The 26,124-nt window shown below is 53.3% G+C and overlaps 2 protein-coding genes across 2 annotated transcripts; both read left to right on the top strand.

Moving 5' to 3' along the window:
* The first annotated feature begins 1,640 nt into the window (after positions 1-1,640).
* On the top strand, positions 1,641-6,264 carry LOC118225273 (fibronectin type III domain-containing protein 7-like). Its single transcript, XM_035413442.1, has 10 exons — positions 1,641-1,749; positions 1,860-2,120; positions 2,420-2,680; positions 3,368-3,631; positions 3,749-4,006; positions 4,562-4,822; positions 4,933-5,190; positions 5,511-5,771; positions 5,850-6,090; positions 6,261-6,264. The coding sequence occupies exons 1-10, from the start codon at positions 1,641-1,643 to the stop codon at positions 6,262-6,264; spliced, it is 2,178 nt and encodes a 725-aa protein (XP_035269333.1).
* A 5,358-nt stretch (positions 6,265-11,622) lies between these two features.
* Positions 11,623-25,273, top strand: LOC118225274 (receptor-type tyrosine-protein phosphatase beta). The gene is made up of 23 exons (XM_035413443.1): positions 11,623-11,716; positions 12,326-12,586; positions 12,786-13,046; positions 13,508-13,771; positions 14,172-14,429; positions 14,833-15,093; positions 15,518-15,778; positions 15,973-16,233; positions 16,369-16,626; positions 16,946-17,203; positions 17,362-17,622; positions 17,712-17,972; positions 18,299-18,556; positions 18,657-18,917; positions 19,037-19,297; positions 19,521-19,781; positions 20,213-20,473; positions 20,919-21,179; positions 22,277-22,537; positions 22,735-23,025; positions 23,244-23,480; positions 23,744-23,812; positions 23,980-25,273. The coding sequence occupies exons 1-23, from the start codon at positions 11,623-11,625 to the stop codon at positions 24,264-24,266; spliced, it is 5,667 nt and encodes a 1,888-aa protein (XP_035269334.1). The 3' UTR covers positions 24,267-25,273.
* Positions 25,274-26,124: the final 851 nt, after the last annotated feature.

Below are 26,124 nucleotides of genomic sequence, written 5' to 3' on the forward strand. Positions count from 1 at the left end.
TTGGGATGGGCTAGAATATTATGGAAAAAAAATAGTTATTTTTATCAGAACACAAGCGAATTAGTGTAAATCACAGATTTTTAATGTCCTACCTTCCAAAGATGCAACAATCCATGTGCTAGTGTGACCACTGTATTCACCATCACACAGACAAGCAGTGAGTTACTATTCACCATCACACAGACAAGCAGACACAGGGATACTCTTCACCATCACACCGGCAAGCAAACAGTGAGAGATACTATTCACTATCACACAGAGAAAGGTTCAATATGTAACTAAATTCAGTACACGTTCACAGGTTATCAGACAGAAAACTGTGCAACTCACCACCGCATATAGAAGTGGATGGAGAGAAAATCTATTCACCATCGCACATAAATATAATCATGGAAAGATACCATTAACCATCATGCAGAAAATGAATGTTTCAGCAATGCCAAAAACACAAGTCAAATATTGAGGGAAATGACTATGAGTTGCAGCAAGAAACACACACACACACACACACACACACACAACTCAATGACTCTGTCTACCAGAGCCGGTAATTATACTGTTAAATGATGTCTGCACACAGCTCACCTGTACCGTTCTTCCCTCAGCACCATGCCCACCTGAGATAGATCACCATACGGTGGACTGTGCCACCAACACTGCCTCCTTGTCCTGGGAGAATGACGAAGACATGGTGGGGTTTGTTATCAACGGCACCTCCACCCTGGGCCTGAAGACATCGTGCAGCACCACCAACACCTCCTGTGCGCTCCGCGACCTGCAGTGCGGCCAGACCTACACGCTGCACGGCACAGCCTTCGGGATGGCCTGTGACAGCGGACCTGGCCCCGGAACTAACATTGTCACAGGTCTGTCCCCAGGGGGCGCTCTCATAGAAACATGAACCTTTGTGCTTGTGCTCTGTGCTCAGTGTGTGTGTATGAGCTCTGTGCTCAGTGTATTTGTGCTCTGTGCTCTGTGCTCAGTGTGTATGAGCTCTGTGCTCAGTTTGTATGAGTTCTGTGCTCAGTGTGTGTTTCAGCTCTGTGCTCAGTGTGTGTGTTTCAGCTCTGTGCTCAGTGTGTGTGTTTGAGCTCTTTGCTCAGTGTGTGTGTTTGAGCTCTGTGCTCAGTGTGTGTGTTTGAGCTCTGTGCTCAGTGTGTGTGTGTTTGAGTTCTGTGCTCAGTGTGTGTGTTTGAACTCTGTGCTCAGTGTGTGTGTATGAGCTCTGTGCTCAGTGTGTTTGAGCTCTTTGCTCAGTGTGTGTGTATGAGCTCTGTGCTCAGTGTGTTTGAGCTCTGTGCTCAGTGTGTTTAAGCTCTGTGCTCAGTGTGTGTATGAGCTCTGTGCTCAGTGTGAGTGTTTGAGCTCTGTGCTCAATGTGTGTGTTTGAGCTCTGTGCTCAATGTGTATGAGCTCTGTGCTCAGAGTGTTTGAGCTCTGTGTTCAGTATGTGAGATGAGACCTGGTGGGGATGTGTTTGTTCTGTCCCAGCCCCCTGCGCTCCTGCCATGGTGAACTCTCAGTACGACTGCGGAACCAACATCGCCCAGGTGAGCTGGGACGACAGCCTGGGACGGGAAAGCTTCCATGCCTGCGTGGAGGGGGACGGGCACAGGGACTCCTGCAGCACGAACGAGACCATGTGCCACTTCACCAGCCTGCGGTGCGGAAAGCGCTACAACGTGACCGTCAGCGCCCTGGCCGGCCACTGCAACAGCAGCCAGGCCGTCGGCAACAGCATCCATACGGGTAGAGCGCTCGCTTCATATGAGCACCAGTCCGCGTTTCCATCTCGCTCATACGTGAGCATCTTTCCTTTTATTTCCTGAGTTTCCGACGATGTCGTTTCCTCTCCCCAGCCCCCTGCCCCCCGCAGAATGTGAGCGCTTCCCTGATGTGCGCCAACAACACGGCTGTTGTGACCTGGGCCCCGACTGCTGGCGCGGTGGCCTACAACGTGACTGCCCTGGGGAGAGATGGAGACATCAAGTCTTGCCGAACCACAAACACCAGCTGTAAACTACCCATGATGCACTGCGGTCAGGAGTACACCATAACTGTCACTCCTTACTCCAAGACCTGCAGTGGCTTTCGTAGTGAAAGCATCATCTACACAGCAGGTATACACCCTCACCACAGGTAACACAGTGTCTTAGAGCACACCATTCCTACATGTGACTGTATCTGAGAACATGCCCTCAGCACAGGTAACACAGTGTCTTAGAGCACACCATTCCTACATGTGACACAGTATGAGAACACACCCTCACCACCGGTCTCTTAATGAATTGCTAGAATTCAGATCTGGCCAATTAAGGTGAATGTCACCACTGCTTAATCCTTGGTAGTAATCCTGAAGTATCAACATCTTAATTGTGGAAAAGTAATGCCTGACCTGTGCCCTCTGTCCTGTTGGCAGGCCCTTGTCCTCCGAACAACGTGGCGGTGGCTCTACAGTGCAAAGGAAACGTGGGGACCGTGTCCTGGCAGGCTGTGATTGGTGCAGAGCTGTATGTGGCCACTGCCCGAGCCGCCGACGAGCACGAGCACACCTGCAATTCCAGCTCTACCAGCTGCTCCTTCACTGACCTGCACTGTGGGGAGACCTACTCCATCACCGTGGTTACCTTCATGAGGGGCTGCTACAGTGACCCCAGTCCTGGGAAAAATCTCAAAACAGGTGAGAAAAAATGTTTTTTTCCGACCATTCAGATCAGCATTACTCTGACCATAGCTGACGGGACAGTTAACCAAAAAATAAATCTCCACTCACCCAGTGCTATCTATCCATCCAGATAGTTTCACTGAGATTTGAGTTTCCTAGATATCCACTATAGCTCATCCTGATACAACAGACCTCAAAACATTTAAAAAAATCTCGACAGCAACTTGTCTTTGCAAATATTAAATATCTACCACAGTACGGCTACTGTATATCCGCACAAATATACCTACTGTGTATTGACACAGAATACTAGCATCCTTCGGTTGAAACGTTTTTGGATATATGCAGTAGGTGTACTTCGGTAGAAACTAGTTTACAATGAAACAAGGTCCGCAGATGTTCATGAGTAACCACACCATTATAGTATATTACCCGCAGAGCCACCTATCCATCTATCTAGATGTATAGATAGCACCCCAGGTAAGTGGAAAGACAGCTTTATTTTATTTTCAGGGAACTGGCCCTTTAATACAAAGTGCTATACCCAGATCAGTGCTACCCTAACGATCAATACAATGACCAGCATTAACCAGACTGTTAATGCATTTCTTTTTGAGAATACACTGAAATTATTTTCTAGTTGATCAAAACCCAGGTGTGCTGTCACTGGGCTCATATCTCCTCTGGTTTGGGATTCCTTAGCCATCTGCCCTCCCATTAACCTGGCTGGACATATGTCCTGTGGGACCAACATCCTGATAATAATGTGGGACCCCAGCCCCGTGGTAGGCGTGACGTACTTCCTGGTCTCAAAGAAGAGGGGAGGAGCTAACACAACCCACGCCACCACAGACACCTCCTACTCCATCACGAGCATGCAATGCGGAGAGCACTACTCCTTCAGGGTCATCACCCAGGACTCTACCTGCAACAGCAGTCTGAGTCTGCCTTTGGAGCAGGACACAGGTACAAATGCGCCACCGCTTCAGTCTTTTAGCACCATCTAGAGCGGGCTGAGTGTTTCCGTGCTACGCGGATGTTCCCCCCCACTTCCTCTTAAACTTTGATTCGCATTCCCTACAGCACCTTGCTCACCCTCCAATCTGGCAACCACGGTTGACTGTGGAACCAGCACTGGCACCATTTCTTGGGTTCCTGGTTCGGGCGGAGGGACCTACCTGGCGGAGGCCGTGGGGGCCCACGGTCATAGGGCCGCCTGCTCCTCCAACCGTGCATCCTGTTCGGTCAAGCTGGACTGTGGCCGCCATTACACAGCCACTGTCATCTCCTCCAATGGCAATTGCAACAGCTCCTTGGACACCACCATTGAGTTTGACTCAGGTAACTAGTCAGTGGGCCTGGGATATAACAGAACTATCATGGATAAAATATAACATAGATATGCTCACATAAAGGCTCATGCAATCATCAGAAATGGCTAATTGATGTATGAAGTGTTCCACATATAAATGAGAAACATTAAGGGCTTTAATTAGCTACAGAAAGGCCACACACAGTGGAGTATGGTCAGTAGGCTATGTGTGATTACATTGTATTCCTGAGGGACAGTGGAATCCGTCTCTTGGAAAATCACTGATGGAATTCCTCTGGCTGTCGACCAGTTATTTCCACTCGCTAATTGCACCAGCTGTCAAGCATCACGCTTCTCCCTGCACTCAACATTCAACTTTCATGCCAACTCAGTTTCAAAACCATTGTGTTCTATTAGCGATCACAGCTGTGTATGAAATTTGATTAATGAGCGCAGAACAGAACAGGACTACACCCTGGACGGGATCATGGAGTGGGGTATTTCTCCCTTCTGTGAAACATTATGGTGTTGAACTACACAGACGTGAGCCTTAGCTGCCGTGTCACTTCCTGTCTCCCCCTCAGCCCCCTGCCTGCCGGGCAATGTGTTCGCCCAGCTGAACTGCAGCAGGAACGAGTTTGCAGTCCAGTGGCAGGGGAGCCTGGGCACGGAGACCTACACGGCGTTGGCCATCGGCAGCGACGGCTACCGGGCCTCCTGCAACACCTCGGGCACGGCCTGCACCATCAAGAGCCTGCGCTGCGGCCAGACCTACAGCATCGCCGTCCTCACCTCTTCCGTCCAGTGCGGCCAGATACGGGGCTCCAACTACATGGTCCCGTCAGGTGGGAACCCTCCCCCCGCCCCCTGAAAATGCTCACGTCCCACCGCCAGGGTCCGTGCAGCCCGCGCCCATACCCTCTCTCTCTCTCTCTCTCTCTCTCTCTCCCTCCAGCTCCCTGCACGGCCGCCAACCCCGCCGTGAACGTGGACTGCGGGACCAACGGCGCCACCGTGTCCTGGGACGGCAGGACCACGCAGCAGATGAACCTTGTGACCGCGGTGGACCAGCTGGGGCAGCGAGCCACCTGCAACACTACCAACAGCAGCTGCACCTTCGACCGTCTGAGCTGCGGGGAGGCCTACAACTTCAGCATCGTGGGCGTGACCAACCAGTGCAGGACACCCACCGCCTCCACCATGGGGCTCACTGGTAGCATTCTCTTCCCCAGGGCAGCCCAGCCCGGTTCCTGGAGATCTACCATCCTGTAGGTCTTCATTCCAACCCTAATTTAGCACACCTGATTGTACTAATTAGCAGCTCACTGAGATCTCTAGCTGTTGAATAAGGAGTGCTTGGAGGTTTGGAATGAAAACCTACAGGATGGTAGATCTCCAGGAACAGGTTTGGGTTTACCAATTACAAATGTCAAACTGTCATCAAATTAGTCGAAATGGCTAACGTGTTATATATATAATGGACATGTGGTGGTGTTCATTCCCAGCACACTGAGTGTTTGTTCTGTCTCTCAGCTCCCTGTGTCCCCTCCCACGTGGTGGCCAGGCTGGATTGTGACACGGGCATTGCCATGGTGATGTGGGACTCGGCGCGGGGCGCCACTTCCTACTCGGTGGAGGCGATGGGCAGCCTGGGCCACAACAGCTCCTGCTTAACCACCGACACGCTGTGCTCCATGGATCAGCTGAGGTGCGGCCAGAACTACAACGTCACCGTCGCGGCCCTCCACGACGGCTGCCGGGGCCCGGCCAGCGAGACCGTCGTCGTCACCACGGGTACGGAGCCCCTCGAGCCCCGCCTCGGCCCGCCCCGTCCTCGCCTGACGGCGTTCTAACGCGGTGTGCTCCCTGCAGGTCCGTGCCCGCACAGCAGGCTGGAGGCCTCCCGAGACTGCGCCTCCAACGCGGTGACGGTCTCCTGGAGCCCGGGGCGCGGCACGCTGCTGTACAACGCCTCGGTGGAGTCCTTAGCCTCCAGCCACTCTCTCAGCTGCTCCACCAACGGCTCCGCCTGCAACGTCAGCTCCCTGCAGTGCGGCGAGCGCTACCGGGTCAGCGTGGAGGGGCGGGGCCTCACCTGCGACAGCCGGCCCGGGTCCTGGGTCCCAGTCAACACAGGTGAGCCCCCCCCCCACTGCCACCCCGCACTCTACCACACTGTACCACTTCAGCATCTGTCATTCTCAAATCAAGCCTGTAGGAGGAGTGGCTAATTGGCTAATTGTCATGTCCCGGCCTTTCCCAGCCCCGTGCCCGCCCACACAGGTGAGAGTGCGGTCCTCCTGCGACTCAGACGTTGCGTTCGTCTCCTGGGTGGCGGCGAAGGGGGCGGTGAGGTACGTGGCGGCCGCGGTGGACGGCGCCGGGAACGTGGTGACGTGCAACACCAGCAACACGGCGTGCAACATCACGGGGCTCTCGTGCGGGCGGGCCTACAACGTGTCCGTCACCGCGTTGAACGAAGAGTGCGTCGGGGGACGGAGCGAAACCCACACAATGAAGACTGGTAGCTATGACTGAATTAATGCTCTTTGAGTCAATGTTTCAGGATTAGAAAAACACACAGAGCTTTATGAAAGACCCTTTCCCCCATCCCTTTGCGTAGCCCATGGTGGCTGTCTTTATTTGATGGATGCATTTCTCATTCACTAACATTCACAAGAATGATGTTCATAAGACTTAATTAAACTCCAATAGGGGGTTATGGGTTATGCAGAGGGATTTTATTAGCTGTCTTTCTGCCCTGTGGTCACCACAGCTGTGAGGAAGAGTGATGATGGTCATGTGTCCCTGTCTGACCCCATCATGATGGTCACGATTCTGAGGCTCTGACCTCGCCCACTTCCTCTCTCTCTCCAGCTCCCTGTGTGCCCATGGCGGTGCAGACGAACCTGGTGTGTCAGACCGGCCGACTCAGCGTTACCTGGCAACGGAGCAGTGGGGCACTGGTCTACCATGCTATGGTGCAGAGCAGGAGTGGCCGAACCGCGCACGTTAAGGTCAACTCCACTGACTTCTCCACCAACCTGCTGTGCGGGCAGGCCTATAACGTCACCGTGTACGCCTCTGACGAGGTCTGCAACAGCTCCCGCAGCCCGGCGAAACTCGTCACAGCAGGTAGACTTAACCAACACCACACATTGGAAGCAGTAACAATTTATTCTACCACTAGAGGGCAGGCAAAAACAAGTAAAAGCTCTACCCTAAAAATGTAGGAATACACATAAACTTCTATCAAGCAGTGAAATTATATTATTCCTCATTTACACATACTTTATATATTTAGGCAATGTAAGTTTTACATTTTTATTTTATGAAATATGGTTTGGTAAAATACTTAAAATATCCAGTTAATATCCATTTACATTGGACAAAACTGGTCACTACATTGCTAGTGTCTTTGCTCTCAAAACTCCTGTTGTGTGAAGAAACTAAGACCTGTCAATGTTACAGTATAATTTCTCTACATTATAATCAGCGGACAGTGAAATTAGGTCCATGATAAATAAAGTATATCCTGGCTTTTAAGTTTGACTATTGTGAATTCAGACTCTTAGGATCCCATACTCTCGTCTGTCTGCCCTCTAGTGACAGTGATAGCATATTGCAAGTAAAACAAAGTTGAATGGGATTAGCAGAGGGAGCGACCCCTGCTCTAAAAAAAATGCTACGGCCTTGCCTCATGTTCACAGCGCCCTGTCCTCCGGCCTCCATTATGATGAACGTGGATTGCTCCACCAGCATCACCAGCGTCTTCTGGGACTCCAGCGCCCCTGGCGTTGTTTACACCGCCAAGGCCATCGGGGCCGGGGGGAGCAATTCCTCCTGCAACACCACGGACTCCAACTGCGCCCTCACCGGCCTGCGCTGTGGGACGGAGTACAATGTGACTGTCTCTGGCTCTCTGGGGGGCTGCGTGGGTGCTCAGACGTTCGGGTACACCTTCACAACAGGTCAGGAACGGGCCTTCTGAAACGTGGAGCTTGATGTATGCTAAACTGTATGAATCTATGTCATATTACAGTCTGGGAATGAATGAACCATTGTATAAATCTTTTATTACACATTGAGTAGAAATGTAAATTTGTACTCAGTGTGTAATATAAAACCTGTATAACTCAATGTACACATTGAGTAGAAATGTGAGTTTTCATTGGGTGGGTGGGTGTGATGACGGGTCTCGTTTCCCCACCCTTTCCGCCAGCCCCCTGTGTCCCGGTCCTCACGGAGGTGGAGATTGACTGCCTGTCGGACTCGGCCTGGGTGGTGTGGGAGGAGTCGGCGGGGGCCATGCTGTACACGGCCAGCGCGGAGGACGACCAGGGCCAGGTCTCCCAGTGCAACACCAGCGAGAGCAGCTGCGCCGTGCCGGACCTGCAGTGCGGGCAGCACTACACCTTCACCGTGGCCGCCTCCGACCTGCAGTGCAGCGGCACGCCAAGCAACGCCATCATGTCCGAGTCAGGTGAGGAGAGAGGCTCCGCCCCCCCGCCACCGCCAAGCCCCGCCCCCTGCCCTGCCACTAATCCCCGCCCCCCTGTTCTCTCTCCAGCGCCCTGTCCGCCGCAGGACGTGGTGGCCAGCATGGGCTGTGAGAACAGGACGGCCAGTATCGCCTGGGCCGAGAGCTACCTGGCGCTGACGTACACGGCCACGCTGGAGCGCACGGACGGAGAGACCTCCTGCTGCACCACCGCCGGCACCAGCTGCAGCATCGCCGACCTGCCCTGCGGGGAGATGTACGTGCTGACCGTGTCGGCCGAGGGGCGCACCTGCAACAGCTCCCAAAGCGCCGGATCCATCATCAGGACAGGTACGGCACGCGGGGGCTAAACCCGGACCCTGCCGACACTCACAACTGCCATTTTATCTGTCTGCCATTTCGTACAGCATCCAGTGAATCTCTAGTGGAATCCTCAGGAAGATTTTAATAACAACTTGATTATTTGTTTAGATACGATACACACACAGTGTACAGTTCACGGAACTAGGTGAGAACTTAAAGGACGTATTAAAGAACACACAGCTGAATAAAATGGGCGTACGGGTTTGAATTACGTTGACTTACCGAAGCTCGCAAATGTGTGCAGTGCCCTGTACCCCGCAAAACCTGTCTGCCAGCGTGAGCTGCAGCAGCAACGTGGCCAAAGCGACGTGGAACAGCAGCCGGGGCGGGCAGCTGTACATCGTGCAGGCCAACGGCACCGACGGAGACTCAGCAGTCTGCAGCTCGTTCGACAACAGCTGCGACCTCAGCACGCTGCTCTGCGGACAGAGCTACACCGTCACCGTGGTGGCCGAGGACAGCACCTGCACCAGCGCCGAGAGTCAGTCGGCCCAGTTCAAGACAGGTACGCCGCCGCCGCCGCCCGCGCACCCGACAACGTGCTCCCCGCGAAACTGTGGTCGTCGGTTCCGGTTCCCCTGGAAACGGGTCCTAACGAGGGCGTGTCTCCCCCAGTTCCGTGCGTCCCTAAGAACGTGTCCGCGGACGTGAACTGCAGCTCCAACTCCATGACCGTGTCCTGGGCGGGGAGCGCCGGGGCCGACTCCTACACGGCCACCCTGGAGGATGGCGACGGCCGCTCCACCAACTGCCAGGCGCTGGGCGCCACTTCCTGCAACGTGTCCGGCCTCAACTGCGGCAAGACGTACCACGTGACCGTGGCGGCGTCCGACGGCTACTGCACGAGCCCAGAGAGCCCGGCGACCGACGCCCAGTCTGGTAGGTGCAGAAACGAGCCGCAGGGGGCTATGTGAGAGTGGGCGGTGTGGGACGTTTCGCTGAGTGGGCGGTGTGGGACGTTTCGCTGAGTGGGCGGTGTGGGCTGTTTCACTGAGTGGGCGGTGTGGGACGTTTCGCTGAGTGGGTGTGTGGGACGTTTCGCTGAGTGAGTGCCGTGTGGGACGTTTCGCTGAGTGGGTGTGTGGGACGTTTCGCTGAGTGGGCAGTGTGGGACGTTTCGCTGAGTGAGTGCCGTGTGGGACGTTTCGCTGAGTGGGCGTGTGGGACGTTTCGCTGAGTGGGCGGTGTGGGACGTTTCGCTGAGTGGGCGGTGTGGGACGTTTAGCTGAGTGGGCAGTGTGGGACGTTTCGCTGAGTGGGCGGTGTGGGACGTTTAGCTGAGTGGGCGTGTGGGACGTTTCGCTGAGTGGGCGGTGTGGGACGTTTCGCTGAGTGGGCAGTGTGGGACGTTTCACTGAGTGGGTGTGTGGGACGTTTCGCTGAGTGGGCAGTGTGGGACGTTTCGCTGAGTGGGTGTGTGGGACGTTTCGCTGAGTGGGCGTGTGGGACGTTTCGCTGAGTGGGCGGTGTGGGACGTTTAGCTGAGTGGGCGTGTGGGACGTTTCGCTGAGTGGGCGGTGTGGGACGTTTCGCTGAGTGGGCGGTGTGGGACGTTTCGCTGAGTGGGTGTGTGGGACGTTTCGCTGAGTGGGCGGTGTGGGACGTTTCGCTGAGTGGGTGGTGTGGGCCGTTTCGCTGAGTGGGCGGTGTGGGACGTTTCGCTGAGTGGGCAGTGTGGGACGTTTCGCTGAGTGGGTGTGTGGGACGTTTCGCTGAGTGGGCGGTGTGGGACGTTTCGCTGAGTGGGCGGTGTGGGACGTTTCACTGAGTGGGCGGTGTGGGACGTTTCGCTGAGTGGGCGGTGTGGGACGTTTCGCTGAGTGGGCGGTGTGGGACGTTTCACTGAGTGGGCGTGTGGTACGTTTCGCTGAGTGGGTGCCGTGTGCCGTTCCCCCTGTCCTGCAGTGCCCTGCCCGGCCAGCCGCATCCAGGCCTCCATGGACTGCTGGTCCCGGACGGCCTTGGTGAGCTGGTACTTCGGCGCCGGCGCCCTGTCCTACACCGCCACCATGGAGACGGCGTCCGGCCACACCGTCGCCTGCAGCACCAACCTCACCAACTGCGCCATGAGCGAGCTGGCCTGCGGGGAGCGCTACTCCGTGTCTGTGCTGGCGCGGGGGGAGACCTGCAGCAGGATGGCGCAGATGGCGGGGAGCCTGCAGACCGGTGAGCGGGCGTCTCCCGGCCCTGGCGTACCGCCACCTTCACGCCCGCGTCACACTCATTCATATCACGCATGCCATGTGCACCTTTATCACAAGCATGTGTACCGTTACATATAAGTGTGCTTATGATTACTCCTTTCAGACTTCCCCAACCGTTTTGAAGCATTCTGAGTTGGGGAGAGAATAGTATGTATTCAGTAATCCAGTAGCTGTACACTATGCCAGCACTGAAACTGCACAATAATTGCACAGCAAAGAACCATTACTGCAATGTTACTGCAGTGCTGTTTGGAGCCTGTAGGTGGTATTTTCTTTGGTGCCCCTGTGATGCTGCTTAGGCAGTGTAATGGATGGTCTGTGAGTTCATGACAGATGAGGATATGATGTCATGCATAAGCGATAAGCCACCCTGAGGGAAGGAAGCCGTGTTTTATTCCCTCCCGTCTGTGCAGAGCCGTGCGTGCCCTTGAACCTGGATGTCCAGTACAGTCTGTCAATCGGTCAGCTCGCCTGGGACATGAGCAAGGGGGCCAAATACTACAGCGCTGAGGCTGTCACCCTATGGGGGCTGCGATCCTCCTGCAACACCACCGACACCAGCTGCGCCCTCTACAACATGGCGTGCAGCCAGACCTACAACATCACGGTCACCGCCCACAACCAAGCCTGCAAGGACATCGCCACGTCTGACCCCATAGCCTTGGTCACAGGTGAGTCACCTGACAGCACCTGATTATGAAAATAACTATGGCTTTGATGGCCTCCTTCAGTGGAGCAGAATAACTAGGAGTGGACTACATCCACCGTTTTCCAGTACTGTATAGAACACATCCTCCGGTATAGCAGTATTACACTACTATACCGGCATTAGAGTACTCTATAGAGCACATCCTCCAGAATACCAGTATTACAGTACTTATAGAGTACATCCTCCAGAATACCAGTATTACAGTACTCTATAGAGCACATCCACCAGGGTACCAGTATTACAGTACTCTATAGAGCACATCCTCCAGAATACCAGTATTACAGTACTCTATAGAGCACATCCACCAGGGTACCAGTATTATACTACTCTATAGAGTACATTCAACAGTATAACAGTATTATAGTACTATACCGGCATTAAAGTACTTTATAGAGCACATCCTCCAGCATACCAGTATTACAGTACTCTATAAAGCACATCCTCCAGCATACCAGTATTACAGTACTCTATAGAGCACATCCTCCAGTATCCTACAGTAGTACTGCAGTATCTATGTATGATAACGGTGTCGCTCTGATTCACTTCTGCTCCCGTTTGTCCCGTGTCACAGAGCCCTGCGCCCCCAGGCACGTGGAGGCTGATTTGAGCTGCGAGACGAACACGGCCTCCGTCTCCTGGGAGATGAGCGAGTGCGCCGTGGGCTACCAGGCCTTCCTGTACGGCCGGGACGGACATTCCGCCTCCTGCCACACCACCAACACGTCCTGCAGCGCGGACGGCCTGCACTGCGGGACGGCCTACTACGTCCACGTCCGGGCCCTGGGAGAGGTGTTCAACAGCTCAGACAGCAGCAGCATCGTCCTGACGACGGGTGAGTATTCTCGGGTAGCATCCACTAGCGATGCTCCTGTTTAAAATGGGTGCCAACATCACAGCTACAGATTCAAAAACAACGGACGCATGATTATACTCGGTTGTTGTTCTGGGTGGGAGTTTTGGTTGCGCATTCGTGTGTGGGACTGGTTTGAAGGAAGGATTTTCGAAATGAGCGTCGTCCTCCTGTCCCACAGCTCCTTGCGCGCCGGACAGTGTGGAGGTGGAGGTGGACTGTGAGAACGGCAGCGCCCTGGTGACCTGGAGCTACAGCGACGGGGCCGTGTCCTACGCTGTGACTGCGGCTGGGATTAACGGGGACATGGCCTTCTGCTCCACCGACAACAACTTCTGCGAAGTCACCGAGCTCAGCTGCGGAGAGACGTACAACCTGACCTTGACCTCCATCAATGAGCAGTGTGATTTCGTGTCCGACACCGGACTGACCTTCCAGACCAGTGAGTGGAGCAGAGAACCACAATGACTTTAGCTATCAGCTTATCTCCATATGGATAACACACAAGGTCTTTACCTACCAATTTAACTCATCTTATCTCCATATGGATAGCACACCAGCTCTTTACCTACCAATGTAACTCAGCTTATCTCCATATGGTTAGCACACCAGCTCTTTACCTACCAATGTAGCTCAGCTTATCTCCATATGGATAACACACCAGCTCTTTACCTACCAATGTAGCTATTAGCTTATCTCCATATGGATAACATACCAGCTCTTTACCTACCAATGTAGCTCAGCTTATCTCCATATGGATAACACACCAGCTCTTTACCACAAATGCACCATAGAGCTCACCTTCCTGTAGATTACATACTTTCCTTAGAGTCAGGTGACTTGGACAGCTGTATGTAGATCACAGGAAGGGAGGAACCCTGACCACTGTGCCCCTGCCTGCAGGACCGTGCGCCCCCTTGCGTGTGGCTGTAGACCTGCAGTGTGGGAACAACACTGCCATGCTGTCCTGGGAGACGAGCGAGGGGGTGGAGCTCTATGTAGCCAATGCCACGAAGAGCAGCGGAGAGCACGCAGGCAGCTGCAACTCCACCGGCTCCACCTGCCTCTTCTCCGGCCTGGACTGTGGAGAGACCTACAGCTTCACCGTCACCGCATACAGCAGCCAGTGTGAGAGTCAACGCAGTGACACGGTGGAGATCATCACAGGTGTGCACCGTTTCACTAAGTATACTGTGTGTGTTTGTGTGTGTCTCTTTTCCTCTCTTTATCTTCCCCTTGTCATTCTTACTCTTTTTCTTATTCTTTCCTCTTTCTCATAATCTGTTTCTTCGGAAAAATCTACAATTAAACATGCATGATAACCATGCATTGTAACTGTATCCAGTTCAGCCAAAAGGCTACTTTGCATTGGTTGTCCCAAAGTAGATGGCATTTCTTTGCTTAATATTGATAGTCCTAGCTCATTTTAAAGTGATTTGTATGAATTTACGGGCGGTTAAAATAGTATGAAAGGACGTGTGGTCAGGATATTCAGGCTCCTGAAATTCTTTGCACTTTCCAACCTTCAACCTCCCCTCGCCATCTCTCTCCCTCTTCTCCCTCGCAGAGCCCTGTCGACCCGGCCGCATGTCCGCCGCGGGGTCCTGCGGCAATGACACGGTGCTCCTCGGCTGGGCGGAGTCTCGCGGGGCGTCCGTCTACATAGTGACCGCCACGGGAGACCTGGGGTACACCGTGGACTTCAACACCACCGACACCAGCCTGGAGGCGTGGCTGCCCTGCGGCCAGACCTTCCGCTTCAGCGTGGTGGCGCAGGGCGAGGCGTGCGAAAGCCCCCGCAGTGGTCAGGCGCAGTTCAGGACCGGTACGCCCCCAACCCCTCGCTTCACCGCCCGCCCGCCTGCCTCCACGCCCCGCCTCGTCCCGCTCTTAAAACAGTTCAGAAGCGACAGTGTCGCCGGGACAGGGGTTTCATTAGCTTGGGGGAAATCATTTCATAATTACACGGCTCTTGCCAAACTTATTCCTGGCTGTCAATCTGCCAAAGTTCTAAAAAGGAGCTTTAGCGAGCTTTGAACATTTGAGCATTTAGAAGCTTTAATTTACAAGTCACACTGCTACCGCCTGTGCTAAGCTGCTTACAAGCAAGAGTGGGTTTGCATTGCATTTCATTACTCATTAAAGCCATGCAGATTGAGAAGACACTGGTGTGCCCTCCCCCTTCTGTTGTTCACGGATGTGTCGGTCCTGACCGCGTCTCTCCTCAGCCCCCTGCATCCCTGAGCACCTGCAGGCCTACGTTCAGTGCGAAGGCAGCGTGGGCTCGGTCAGCTGGATGCCGAGCGATGGGGCGGAGTCCTACACAGCCGTGGCGGTGGGGCAGGACAGCCACACCCACATGTGCACCACCAACGCCACCACGTGTACCTGGACCGACCTGCACTGCGGGGACCTCTACTCCGTCCACGTCATCGCCAACGACAACCTATGCAACAGCTTGCCCAGCAACGGCACCGTCATCCACATGGGTAAAGTGGCTGCCACTTCCCCTTTCTGCTCCCCCCCACTCCCCCGAATTCAATTTGAACTCAGACTGCATGCTGGCATTACAATTACATTACATTTATTTGGCAGTCTCTTTTATCCAAAGTGACGTGCAATAAGTGAGTTCTGGCACTGGGTCCTATATTTGGCACTGGGTTCTATATTTGAGTACATGTATTAATTTGGCGGACAACTGACCAAAACCAGCTTACAAGGTCATTGTAGCAAACAACAATTATGGCAAACAACATTAAGTGCGAATAACTATGGCAACAACAAGCAACGTAACAAAGACTGTAACACTAGAGATATGCAAAGCTTATCCAACACTGAATGAATTAAATGAGATAATTGCACAAATACTTTTCACAATGCTCTCAGCACTAATCAGTATTATGTTGTGTCTAGCACCTTGCGTGCCCCAGAACCTGGTGTCCACCCTGGTCTGTGATCTGAGGGTGGGGACATTGACCTGGGAGGTCAGCGAGGGCGCCGTACTTTACATTGTGGCCGCAGAAGCCAGCAACGACCACAGGGTGGAGGTCACGACCCAGACCAACAGAACCGTCATTTCCGAGTTTGCCTGCGGCCAGGTGTACTACCTGACGGTCAGAGCCGTAGGCCCAGTGTGCATGAGCGTCCCCAGCGCGGCTTCAAGCTTACGGACAGGTACGGCCGCCGTTTAACTAGCCCCGCCGCCGGGCCAGCTGGCTCATGCTGTGTAAAATGAATGCTGTGAGATGTATTTTCATAGGTGTAGCGCTATGTTCTCTTAACGCGCAGTGGGGGTTAAAGCTGCTCTTCAGGATGCTAACCCCCCGCTCTCTCCGCCCCACTCTCTCCGCCCCGCTGTCCCGCCTCAGAGCCCTGCACGCCCACCGATGTCACCAGCCAGCTGGACTGCCTCACCAACATCGTGCTGGTGGCGTGGGCCGAGGCCGAGGGGGCTGAGTACTACACCGCCACCGTCCGGGCGCGGGACGGCCAGACGGCCGTCTGCATGTCCTCCGACACGCAGTGCGGCATCCCCGGCCTGCTGTGCGCTCGGAACTACACCGTGTCCGTCACCGCCAGCAGCGCCCAGTGCAGCTCCGCCCCCAGCGTCTCCAGCAGCCTGCGCTCAGGTGAGGACCGAGCGGAACAAAGCCTGCCCTGTTCTGTTGGGTTGTGTTGGGTTACTTTTGGGTGGGTGGGTGGGTGGGGGGAGGTAAGCTTGCTGGGACACGCTGACCCTGGTTCCGTCTGTCCCCCTTTTGCAGCTCCCTGCATCCCCCAGAACGTGGCCGTGGACGTGGACTGCGCCGACAACACAGCGCTGGTCTCCTGGAACCAGAGCCGGGGGGCGCTGTCCTACAGAGTGGTGGCGGAGAGCATGGCAGGAAACGCCTTCTGCGAGAGCTCCGTGCCCCACTGCCGCCTCACCAACCTCACCTGCGGCGCCACCTACACCGTCTGGGTGGTTGCCATGGACAGCAGCTGCACCACCATCCCGAGTGAACGCGTGCAGGTTCAGTCAGGTACTGCCACGCAGCGGTGGGCTGGAAGACACCGACGCTAATTAGCTGAGCTAATCGGGCCTGTCGCCGTTTTTGCATGCGGCTCCCAATCCCAGCAATGCACAAACACGTTCATCCTGTCTGTGCTACTTTATGCTCTAGCATTGCCTGAAGTGACAACAAGACTTGTCAGCATTTAATCCACAATTGTAAAAGTTCTTGAATAGATCTCTTGCTAAATGAATGCCTATAAGTCATGATGGGTGAGATTCTATTGTGAAGGAAATTACAAGAAATAATAATAATAATAATCTGAACATTTTCTCCCTCTGTGTCCCAGTGCCTTGCACGCCTGAAATCTTGTATACCTACTTGGACTGTTTCATGGACTCTGTGCTGATGGAGTGGGACCACGCAGAGGGGGCCAGCTTCTACACGGGCGTGGCGGAGACCAGCGGCGACACGGCCGTCTGCAACTCCAGCCACACAAACTGTGAGATCACGGACCTGCAGTGCGGGAAGGTCTACAGCGTGAGGGTGGCCGCCTCCAACGGACTCTGCAACAGCTCGCTGAGCGCTGCCTGGGAGGTGGCGTCAGGTAGCGGCCCTGGCCACTCCATCTTGGCTTTTACCACCTTTATCTTGGTGTCTTATATTCTAACGTCAATCAATAGCCTTTAAAAGATGAAAGAACCTGTGAATATTTGTCACCAAAATGTGTGTATATTTATCACACTCTCTCGCTCTCTCTTTCAGTTCCCTGTGTTCCTCAGAATGTTACGTATCACCTGGACTGCGCCTCCCACTCGGCCCATGTGATGTGGGAGGCGGCAAACGGGGCGGAGTCCTACAAAGTGCACGCCGTCGGCTGGGGGGGCCTCACAGCCGAATGCGACACCACGGAGCTGGCCTGCGTGGTGCCTGACCTCACGTGCGGCAGCGACTACAACATCAGCGTGGTCGCCATCGGCCAGCAGTGCAACGTCTCGGAGAGCGAAGTGACGGAGATGGAGGCCGGTGAGTAGCCAGGGGCGCCGCGGCGTAGAGACCACGCGAGCGTGCGGCGCGGATGACTAACCCTGCGCTCGCGCCCTGGTCCCTCGCAGTGCCCTGCGTGCCGCAGCAGGTGGAGGCCAGCGTGGACTGCGAGTCGGCCGTGGTGTCCGTGTCCTGGGAGCGGAGCTTCGGGGCCACCTCCTACGCCGTCGTCGCCCAGGGCAACGGGGGCTACGCCTCCACCTGCAACACCAGCGGCACCGTGTGCCAGTTCCCCGACCTGCTCTGCGGGACGCCCTACAGCGTGACCGTCAGCGCCGCCGATGACGTCTGCTCCAGCGAACGGAGCGCCGCCGTGCACGTGAACACCGGTGAGGCCGTTAAGGGCGGGTGTGTGTGTGTGTGTGTGTGTGTGTGTGCGTGTGTGCGCGTGTGTGCGTGTGTGTGTGTGTGTGTGTGTGTGTGTGTGTGTGTGTGTGTGTGCGTGCGTGTGTGTGTGTGTGTGCGTGCGTGTGTGTGTGTGTGTGCGTGTGTGTGTGTGTGTGTGTGTGTGCGTGTGTGTGTGTGTGTGTGTGTGTGTGTGCGTGTGTGTGTGTGTGTGTGTGTGTGGGAGGCGGGAGGGGGGGATTCACCCTTAGTTACGGGGCGGGTTCTTGTTGTGGGTCTGCTGCGCTGATGTCATGACGCTGCTCTGCAGTTCCCTGCGAGCCTCAGAACGTCAGCGCGTCCGTGGACTGCGCCAGTGACGCGGGCCTGGTCAGGTGGGAGCAGGGCGAGGGCGTGGCCTCCTACCGCGTGGAGGCCGCCGGCGTGGACGGTCACATGACCCAGTGCAACAGCACCTCCACCAGCTGCCGGCTGCCGGGCCTGCACTGCGGCCAACAGTACAACCTGACCGTCACCGCGCAGGACGAGCAGTGTGACACCAGCAGGGCCTACCTCAGCCTGCAGTCAGGTGGGTTCCTCTTCCCACAATGCACTGCTCACAACGCTATTTCCGCTAGCGCGGCGGGACCGTTACTGAATTTCCCATGGCCTCTTGCTTGCCTCTCCAGTTCCCTGCGTGCCTCACAACGTTCAGGCCGCCCTCCAGTGCCCGAACAACTCCATCTCCGTCGCCTGGGAGACGAGCAGCGGGGCCCTCTCCTACCGAGCCGCGGGCAAGGCCGCGGACGGCCACACGGCCGCCTGCAACGGCAGCGCCCCCCACTGCGACCTGGAGGCGCTGCGCTGCGGGCAGACCTACAACGTCTCCGTCCTCTCCCTCGACGAGTCGTGCGCCAGCGCGGAGAGCGGGATCGCGCCGGTCCGAACAGGTGAGGGCCGGGTCAGGCGCGTGCGGGAGGGGGAGCGGCGCGGGACGCGCGCGGGACAACGTCCGCCAGGTCCTCGGCCGCCGCGCTCGCCCCTCAGTCCCTCTGTGTTTCTCCATCAGCTCCCTGCCCCCCGAGTAACCTGGAGGCCAGCCTCAGCTGCGACTCCGGCATCATGATGGTGGCGTGGGACGCCGACAGGGACGCCGACTCCTTCCGCGTGGAGGCCCTGACCAGCGACCGGGGGGCGCTGTCCTGCCGCACCCAAGACACCTTCTGCGCCATCACGAACGTGCTCTGCGGACACGTCTACGCGGTCCGTGCCGTGTCTGTCAGAAATGGCTGTGAGAGCGCTTACACCAGAGCCGTCAACGTGTCATCAGGTACCTCCCCCACACCCCTTTGGAGCCACCTCCTGAGGAACATATTCCAGCCTTCACTTGGAGTTCAGTTTTTGTAAAATTGTTGAGTAAATTTAAGCGTGACCAGATCTTTCTTTCTACTTGGACATCTGTGATGGGATCCACTGTGCGAGACATGTTCAGGCAGGATTCTGAGGACTTTGTGTGGTTTATGTGTGTTTGTGTGTGTGTCTGTGTTCCCCAGCACCGTGCGTTCCCCAGGAGGTTTCCGGTAATCTCGACTGCGTGACGAACTCTGCCTGGGTGACGTGGAAGGCGGTCATGGGGGCGCGCACCTACACGGTGACGGCGGAGGGCGTGGGCGGCTACAACGCTTCCTGCTCCACCACCGACACCACCTGCAGCGTGCCCGACCTGCGCTGCGGGGTCCTCTACACCTTCTACCTCACCGCCTCCAACGCCCGCTGCCAGAGCCCCCCCAGCGCCACCTTCGAGATCGAGACAGGTACCCACCACTCCACTTCAGCGTTTTACGTTTCCTTATTCAACTTCTAATTAACCAGGTTGTCCCAGTAAAACAGAATAATCTTTCGCAAGGGGGTCTGTTATCTAAGTTTTGTGTTGATGTTGTAATCGTTATGTTAGGATATGGACAGGTGAAACCGAGATCGTAGACCAGCACTTTACATCCGGGCATTTCCCACACTCGCTTATCCAGAGCGACTCACACGGCTCACATTTTTTGCACAGTCCGTTTAAATACAGCTGGGTGCTTTATGAAAGCAGTTAAGGTTTCCTCACGTACCCCAAGCTGGGAGTCAGGCCCCCAACCTTAGAGCTACAAGCGCAGTTCTGTTACTCTGCACCGCTGCCCCAGCGGGGCCCTGGGGCCCAGGGGCATCGACGCTGACGGGTGGGCACTCTGATCGCCCCCAGCTCCCTGCGCCCTCACCGCCATCGATGCCATCACCGAGTGCCACAGCAGCACCATTCGGGTCCAGTGGCAGCTGTCGGGCGGCTCCCGGCTCTACATCGCCACGGCGGAGGGCAACGATCGCAGCATCCTGTCCTGCAACAGCACCAGCGCCAGCTGCGACCTGATTGGCGCTCGCTGCGGCATGCAGTACACCATCATCGTGGCGGCATCCTCCGACAAGTGCAGCAGTCTCAGGAGCCCCCCCCACAAGATCAGCACAGGTACGCCGTGCACCAGCAACAGTGCTTCATCATCATCATCATCATCATAATTATTATTATTATTATTATTATTATTATTAATACTAATAATAATAATAACAACAACAACAATAACAACAACAACAACAACAATAATAATAATAATAATAATAATAATAATAATAATAATAATAATAAATCTTAATGAAAATAACCTATATAAAATGCAACTCATTTGTGTAAGAAAAGGAAGTAAAAACAGGATACAGTAGCAATATAAATTGTAAGTATCTGAAATTGCAAGAACAGAGTCAAACTTTCTTAAAAACCTGAGGTAATAAATAAGAGAAGGAAGCTTCTCTTTCTGTGGCCAGCTCCTTGCCACAGTCTATCACTGTAACATGGTTTGTATTGTATGTGTACAAATTTGCTTTCTGGTTCATGCCCATTCTAACCTGTTTCCCAGCTCCCTGTGCACCCCAGAATGTGTCCTTTCAGCCGGACTGTGAGTCCAGTGGCGTGGTGGTGTCGTGGGCCCCCTCGTTCGTGGCGGAGTCCTACCTGCTGACGGCGCGGGGGAGGGACGGGTTCCTGCACACCTGCAACACCACCGTGAGCAACTGCACCCTCCTGGGGCTGCAGTGTGGGCAGCCCTACTCCTTCAATGTGACAGCCAGCTCTCAGACCTGCAGCAGCCCTAACCGCGCTGTGTTCACCTTCAGCACAGGTATGCACCCACCTAGAGCACAGGTACACACCCACCTACTGCACAGGTACACACCCACCTAGAGCACAGGTACACACCCACCTACTGCACAGGTACGCACCCACCTAGAGCACAGGTACACACCCACCTACTGCACAGGTACACACCCACCTAGAGCACAGGTACACACCCACCTACTGCACAGGTACACACCCACCTACTGCACAGGTACGCACCCACCTAGAGCACAGGTACGCACCCACCTACTGCACAGGTACACACCCACCTACTGCACAGGTACACACTCACCTACTGCACAGGTATGCACCCACCTAGAGCACAGGTACGCACCCACCTACTGCACAGGTACACACCCACCTAGAGCACAGGTACACACCCACCTACAGCACAGGTACGCACCCACCTAGAGCACAGGTACACACCCACCTACAGCACAGGTACACACCCACCTAGAGCACAGGTACACACCCACCTTCATCACAGGTACACACCCACCTACAGCACAGGTACACACCCACCTAGAGCACAGGTACACACCCACCTACAGCACAGATATGAACCCACCTAGAGCACAGGTACACACCCACCTACTGCACGGGTACGCACCAATCTACAGCACAGGTACACACCCACCTAGAGCACAGGTACACACCCACCCGCAGCACAGGTACACACCCACCTTCACAGGTATTCACCTTTGGCACAGGCACACACTTTCAGCATGGGTACTCACCTTTGGCACAGGTGCGCCACATGCCTTGTGTCATTACTGCCCACTGGAACCTTCCATAATGTCATTTGACAAACTCCCACACTCACCCTTGATAACTCATCAAGGGCCTGACTGGTTTAATAGGAATACCTGCTATTGGGTGTAATTTTACAACAGTCTGTATATTTTGCACTTCTGTTACTTTGGTCTTAATCTGCATGAATCCAGACAAAAGATTTCTCCTTGGGACAGTTGCTCTGCCCTCCCCAGGTGTGATTTCCCCTATCCAGGTGTGATTTCCCCCCTCTAGGTGTGATTTCCCCTCCCCAGGTGTGATTTCCCCTCTCCAGGTGTGATTTCCCCTTTCTCTGGTTGATGTTTACAGCGCCCTGCGATCCGGATAACCTGGCGGTAGAGCTCCAGTGCGCCAGCAGCTCGGCTGTGCTGTCCTGGAGCGCAGGCCAGGGTTCGCTGGAGTACTTTGCCTACGCTCAGGGCAGCACTGGGGACACGCTGTTCTGCGGCGGCTCAAACCCGTCCTGCGTCATGGATGGACTGGAGTGCGGGGCCGTGTACAACTTCTCAGTGCTGGCTTCTGACAGCGTCTGCAACAGCTCGCTCAGTGCGCCACTCCACCAGGGGGCAGGTAACCCAACTCTGCAGCCACGATGGAGCTAGCATACGCACAGCCCACGGGCATTACATTCGCTAACTCTTGGGGAAAACGCACACACACATACACTGTAATTTTTACTTTACAATTTTAACTAGCATTTTCAGCCCTATGATAGTGTAGGCATTCTCTCTCTCTCTTTCCTGACTTTGTGTGCCTCTCCTCTTTAGTGCCCTGTCCACCTGAACACGTGAAGACACGCATGCTACCAGTGAGTGACAGGGATAAAGTACTCCGGGTGTCCTGGAGCCGAGTGTCCTGCCCTGTGGTGGAGTACCTGGTAGAAGTTACTGGGAGAATCCTGGGTGACAGTCAGGCGCTCTTGGAGGTGGCCTCTTATTGGACGGAACGCACCTTTTTTGAGATCCCCCTGCCCTGCAGCTCAACGTATAACGTCACAGTGAAGTCCGGGAACTCAGCAGGGATTAGCAAGCCTTCCGTGGCCATCAGTGGACGCACAGGTACTGATTGGGTTGCAGTTAATTCCTCGGGCCACACAAGGGCAGCAAATCTTACTGACTGCAACAGTGTGGGTGTTGATGGATTCTGACTATTTTGGATACATTGCTCATAGAAACAGCATACCACTGACAGTGTTACTGCATTTGTGGGAAGTATTCTGTTATCCGTTAGAAAGTTCTGTTATCTTTAATGCTTTTCTGCAATTATGTCTTTCCAGTTCCCTGCCCCCCACAGAACGTGACTTATGCTGGGAACTCCACCTTTGCCATTCTCGCCTGGAAAGCCTCCATCTTCGCTACTAAGTACACTGTCTATAAGCCAACTGGCACAGGCAGAACTTTGGTCTGTAACACCACCCAGCTCTTCTGCAATCTGACGAATGTCCAGTCCAGCGAGTTTGAAGTTACCGCTAGCAACTCTGCAGGAGAGAGCAGCCCAAATACAATCGTAATGGGTGAGCCTTATTTTGCTACAAAAGTTGGGCAGCATCGTAGTATCAGCTGTCCTTGCTTCAACCCTAGTTAGGCAATTCCCTTTCGCACAATTATAATGTAGCATCTATAGTAAATGTTGTAAGACAATGTAAATGTTGAGACATGATTTTGATTATTTTCCTTTGATAAGTTTGATATGTATGTGACCCATTAGCGGAGCATTGAATTTGCATAAAAAAGACTAAAACCAACTATATCCCCCCCACCCTCCCCCTAACTTCAGGTCCAATAATAACACGCAGTAAACGTAATCTCCTGGAAGTAGAAATGTTTGCCGGGTTAAGTGAAAATGGTGAGTGAACTTGCTATAATGTTTTTTTTAAGCTATACATGTTATAATCATACATTACCAACATCAAATCCAGTAACAACATTTTTAAAATATTATGAAGCTTATATTTGTAGTATATATCCAACCCTTCTCCTTGAGTCTTTCTAACAAAATGTTTCTTGTTCCAGAGGACCTGGTGACTCCTCAGGTCTTAGTCTCTGAGGTAAAGAGGGTGTCTCTGCTTGTGCAATGGCAAGCAGTCAGAGACGCCACATACTACACCCTGCTCGTCAGAGATCCAGCTGGGGAACCCACCTACCACACCCACAGCCCAGTGGTGCAGTCAGTGTTCCAGGAGGCCTACACTGTGACTGGACTCGAACCCAACACCACATACTGTGTCAGCGTGTCGGCCAAAAGCGCTCTCGCCAGTAGTCCGTATTCACAACCTATCTGTGTTGACACAGTGGCTTAAATCTGAAGATTATTTCTTCACCATTTGCTGAATCTGGAAAGAATGATCACTGCAGGGGAAAGCAAATAGGCAGAGTTACCTGCTAATTGAAACACTATAATCCTTGACTCACTTTAGATTGGTTAAATAAACTACAATTTTTCCTGGTCACTATCATAGTAACCAAGTCTTTGTCATGACTATTAAATCAAGCTTTGCTAGAAGATTTTTGTATTTATCATAAATATTTTCAAAAAACACCTTTCTGTAACCTATGCTAATTCATGCAAAAAATCCCAGTCTCATTGTTTAAATCATTCATGTAAAATCAAAATGTGACATTAGATTTATAATAAATAGTAATGCAACCAATATTTTGTAACTATAAAGTATATTTTCTAATTTACTATTTTACTTGCCTTATTATGTGAACATTTTAATTTGTCCTTGTGTTTTACTAAGCCTATAACTTAAGGAATAAAGGTCTGTGAAAACCTTAAACACTTCTATCTCCATAAAAGCAAAATGAAGAAAAGTCCTTCATTTGCTAGTCATCTTTAAATGAATGGTTGACATCCAGAAAGCCGAATGTGTGTGTGTGTGTTGTCCTGCCAGATAGCTGAATTTCCATCTCTATCTCCTACTGTAAGTACACCAATCAAACCTGCGCATAACTTAAAGTGGAGTGAATTTTTTTACTTGTAGACGAGTAGCTGTCCATCTGATTATAATGAACTCTCAGCCAGTTCTCTACCTGTAGTGAGTGCAGAGATACAGTGTATCCCCAAATTATTATGCATGCTCCAGGTACCTGCTTTACTAAAGACTACAACGGACGGGCAACAGACAACACCGTTCACAGGTTGCCACGCCTACTGAATACAAATGGAGGGGCTGGGCATTACTACTTGGATGGAGAGAGGGCAACACTACTCGCCAGCAGGATTCTACAATTTACTGTATACAGTTGACTCAAGTTATTTCAGACACAGTCATGCAATATTTGGTTATTATAATAGACAGTAAGAACAGGCATTTTTATAGAATATGGTGGTGAGGGAGAATGGAGGAGAGGAGACAAAGGTGTTAAGCTAGGCAAGGAAAAATGTATGGTTGACATTCCCTCTTACAAGAACTGATTTGGATATTTACCATCTTTAAATAAATTTTCTGACAAAAATATCATGCTTGTCAATTGTTCTTTCTATACCAACAGTGAAACCACTTGCTTGACTTGTCAGTTTAGTGGAATAAAGACAGGAGCAGCCTATGTGGGCCTCAAATTAATTTTCAGTATCATCAGTACTGCCATTTAAAAATAAAATTGTCAGTGTAGGGTTTCAGTCACTGGACATGTAGTTACACTGTCTACAAGGTTTTGTCAGGTATCCTAATTAGCACTGTCATTCTACCGCAAGCATGGACTTAAATGTTTTCATTTATCAAGTCTCTGTGTTCTTTTTAAAACACATGCACATGATGCTTGAGTAGTCATCTCACCAAAGCCTAGCTAAAAATGCCAACTTTTCTTGTAGGTTCGGGTAGACTAGTTATGTACGAATGGAAACCTGGCGAGTCGGTAATGACAGCAGCTGCTAACGGCGAACCTCGGGCAACAGTCAAAATGAGTCAGGCCATTTCTGGCTGTCCAGTTACATCTCCAGACATATAAACTTTGTCTTGCCTCTGATGAGCCTGGGCAAGAGAGTGGGGTTAACACTGTTCAACTCTACTTCACTTTCATCCAAATCAATCATGCAAGTCATGACAAACACACCAACATCAGTCTTCATGGATACTGTATCTACCTAAAGTCCTGTGGTAATGGGCGAGTGACAAAGCAGCAGGTGTGCATAGACTGGGAGCTGTAGTTGTGGAC

This window comes from Anguilla anguilla, chromosome 4 (assembly GCF_013347855.1).
Source record: "Anguilla anguilla isolate fAngAng1 chromosome 4, fAngAng1.pri, whole genome shotgun sequence".
Lineage (NCBI taxonomy): Eukaryota > Metazoa > Chordata > Actinopteri > Anguilliformes > Anguillidae > Anguilla > Anguilla anguilla.

Bases quoted from the DNA above. Each gene is read 5' to 3' on its own strand.
- LOC118225274 (XM_035413443.1), top strand. From the start codon at position 11,623: ATGGCGTGCAGCCAGACCTACAACATCACGGTCACCGCCCACAACCAA. The intron at 13,772-14,171 runs GTGTGCACCGTT...TCTCCCTCGCAG, and splicing joins CACGGTGGAGATCATCACAG to AGCCCTGTCGACCCGGCCGC. The intron at 14,430-14,832 runs GTACGCCCCCAA...GTCTCTCCTCAG, and splicing joins TCAGGCGCAGTTCAGGACCG to CCCCCTGCATCCCTGAGCAC.
- LOC118225273 (XM_035413442.1), top strand. From the start codon at position 1,641: ATGTGCCACTTCACCAGCCTGCGGTGCGGAAAGCGCTACAACGTGACC. The intron at 2,681-3,367 runs GTGAGAAAAAAT...GGGATTCCTTAG, and splicing joins TGGGAAAAATCTCAAAACAG to CCATCTGCCCTCCCATTAAC. The intron at 4,007-4,561 runs GTAACTAGTCAG...TCTCCCCCTCAG, and splicing joins CACCATTGAGTTTGACTCAG to CCCCCTGCCTGCCGGGCAAT.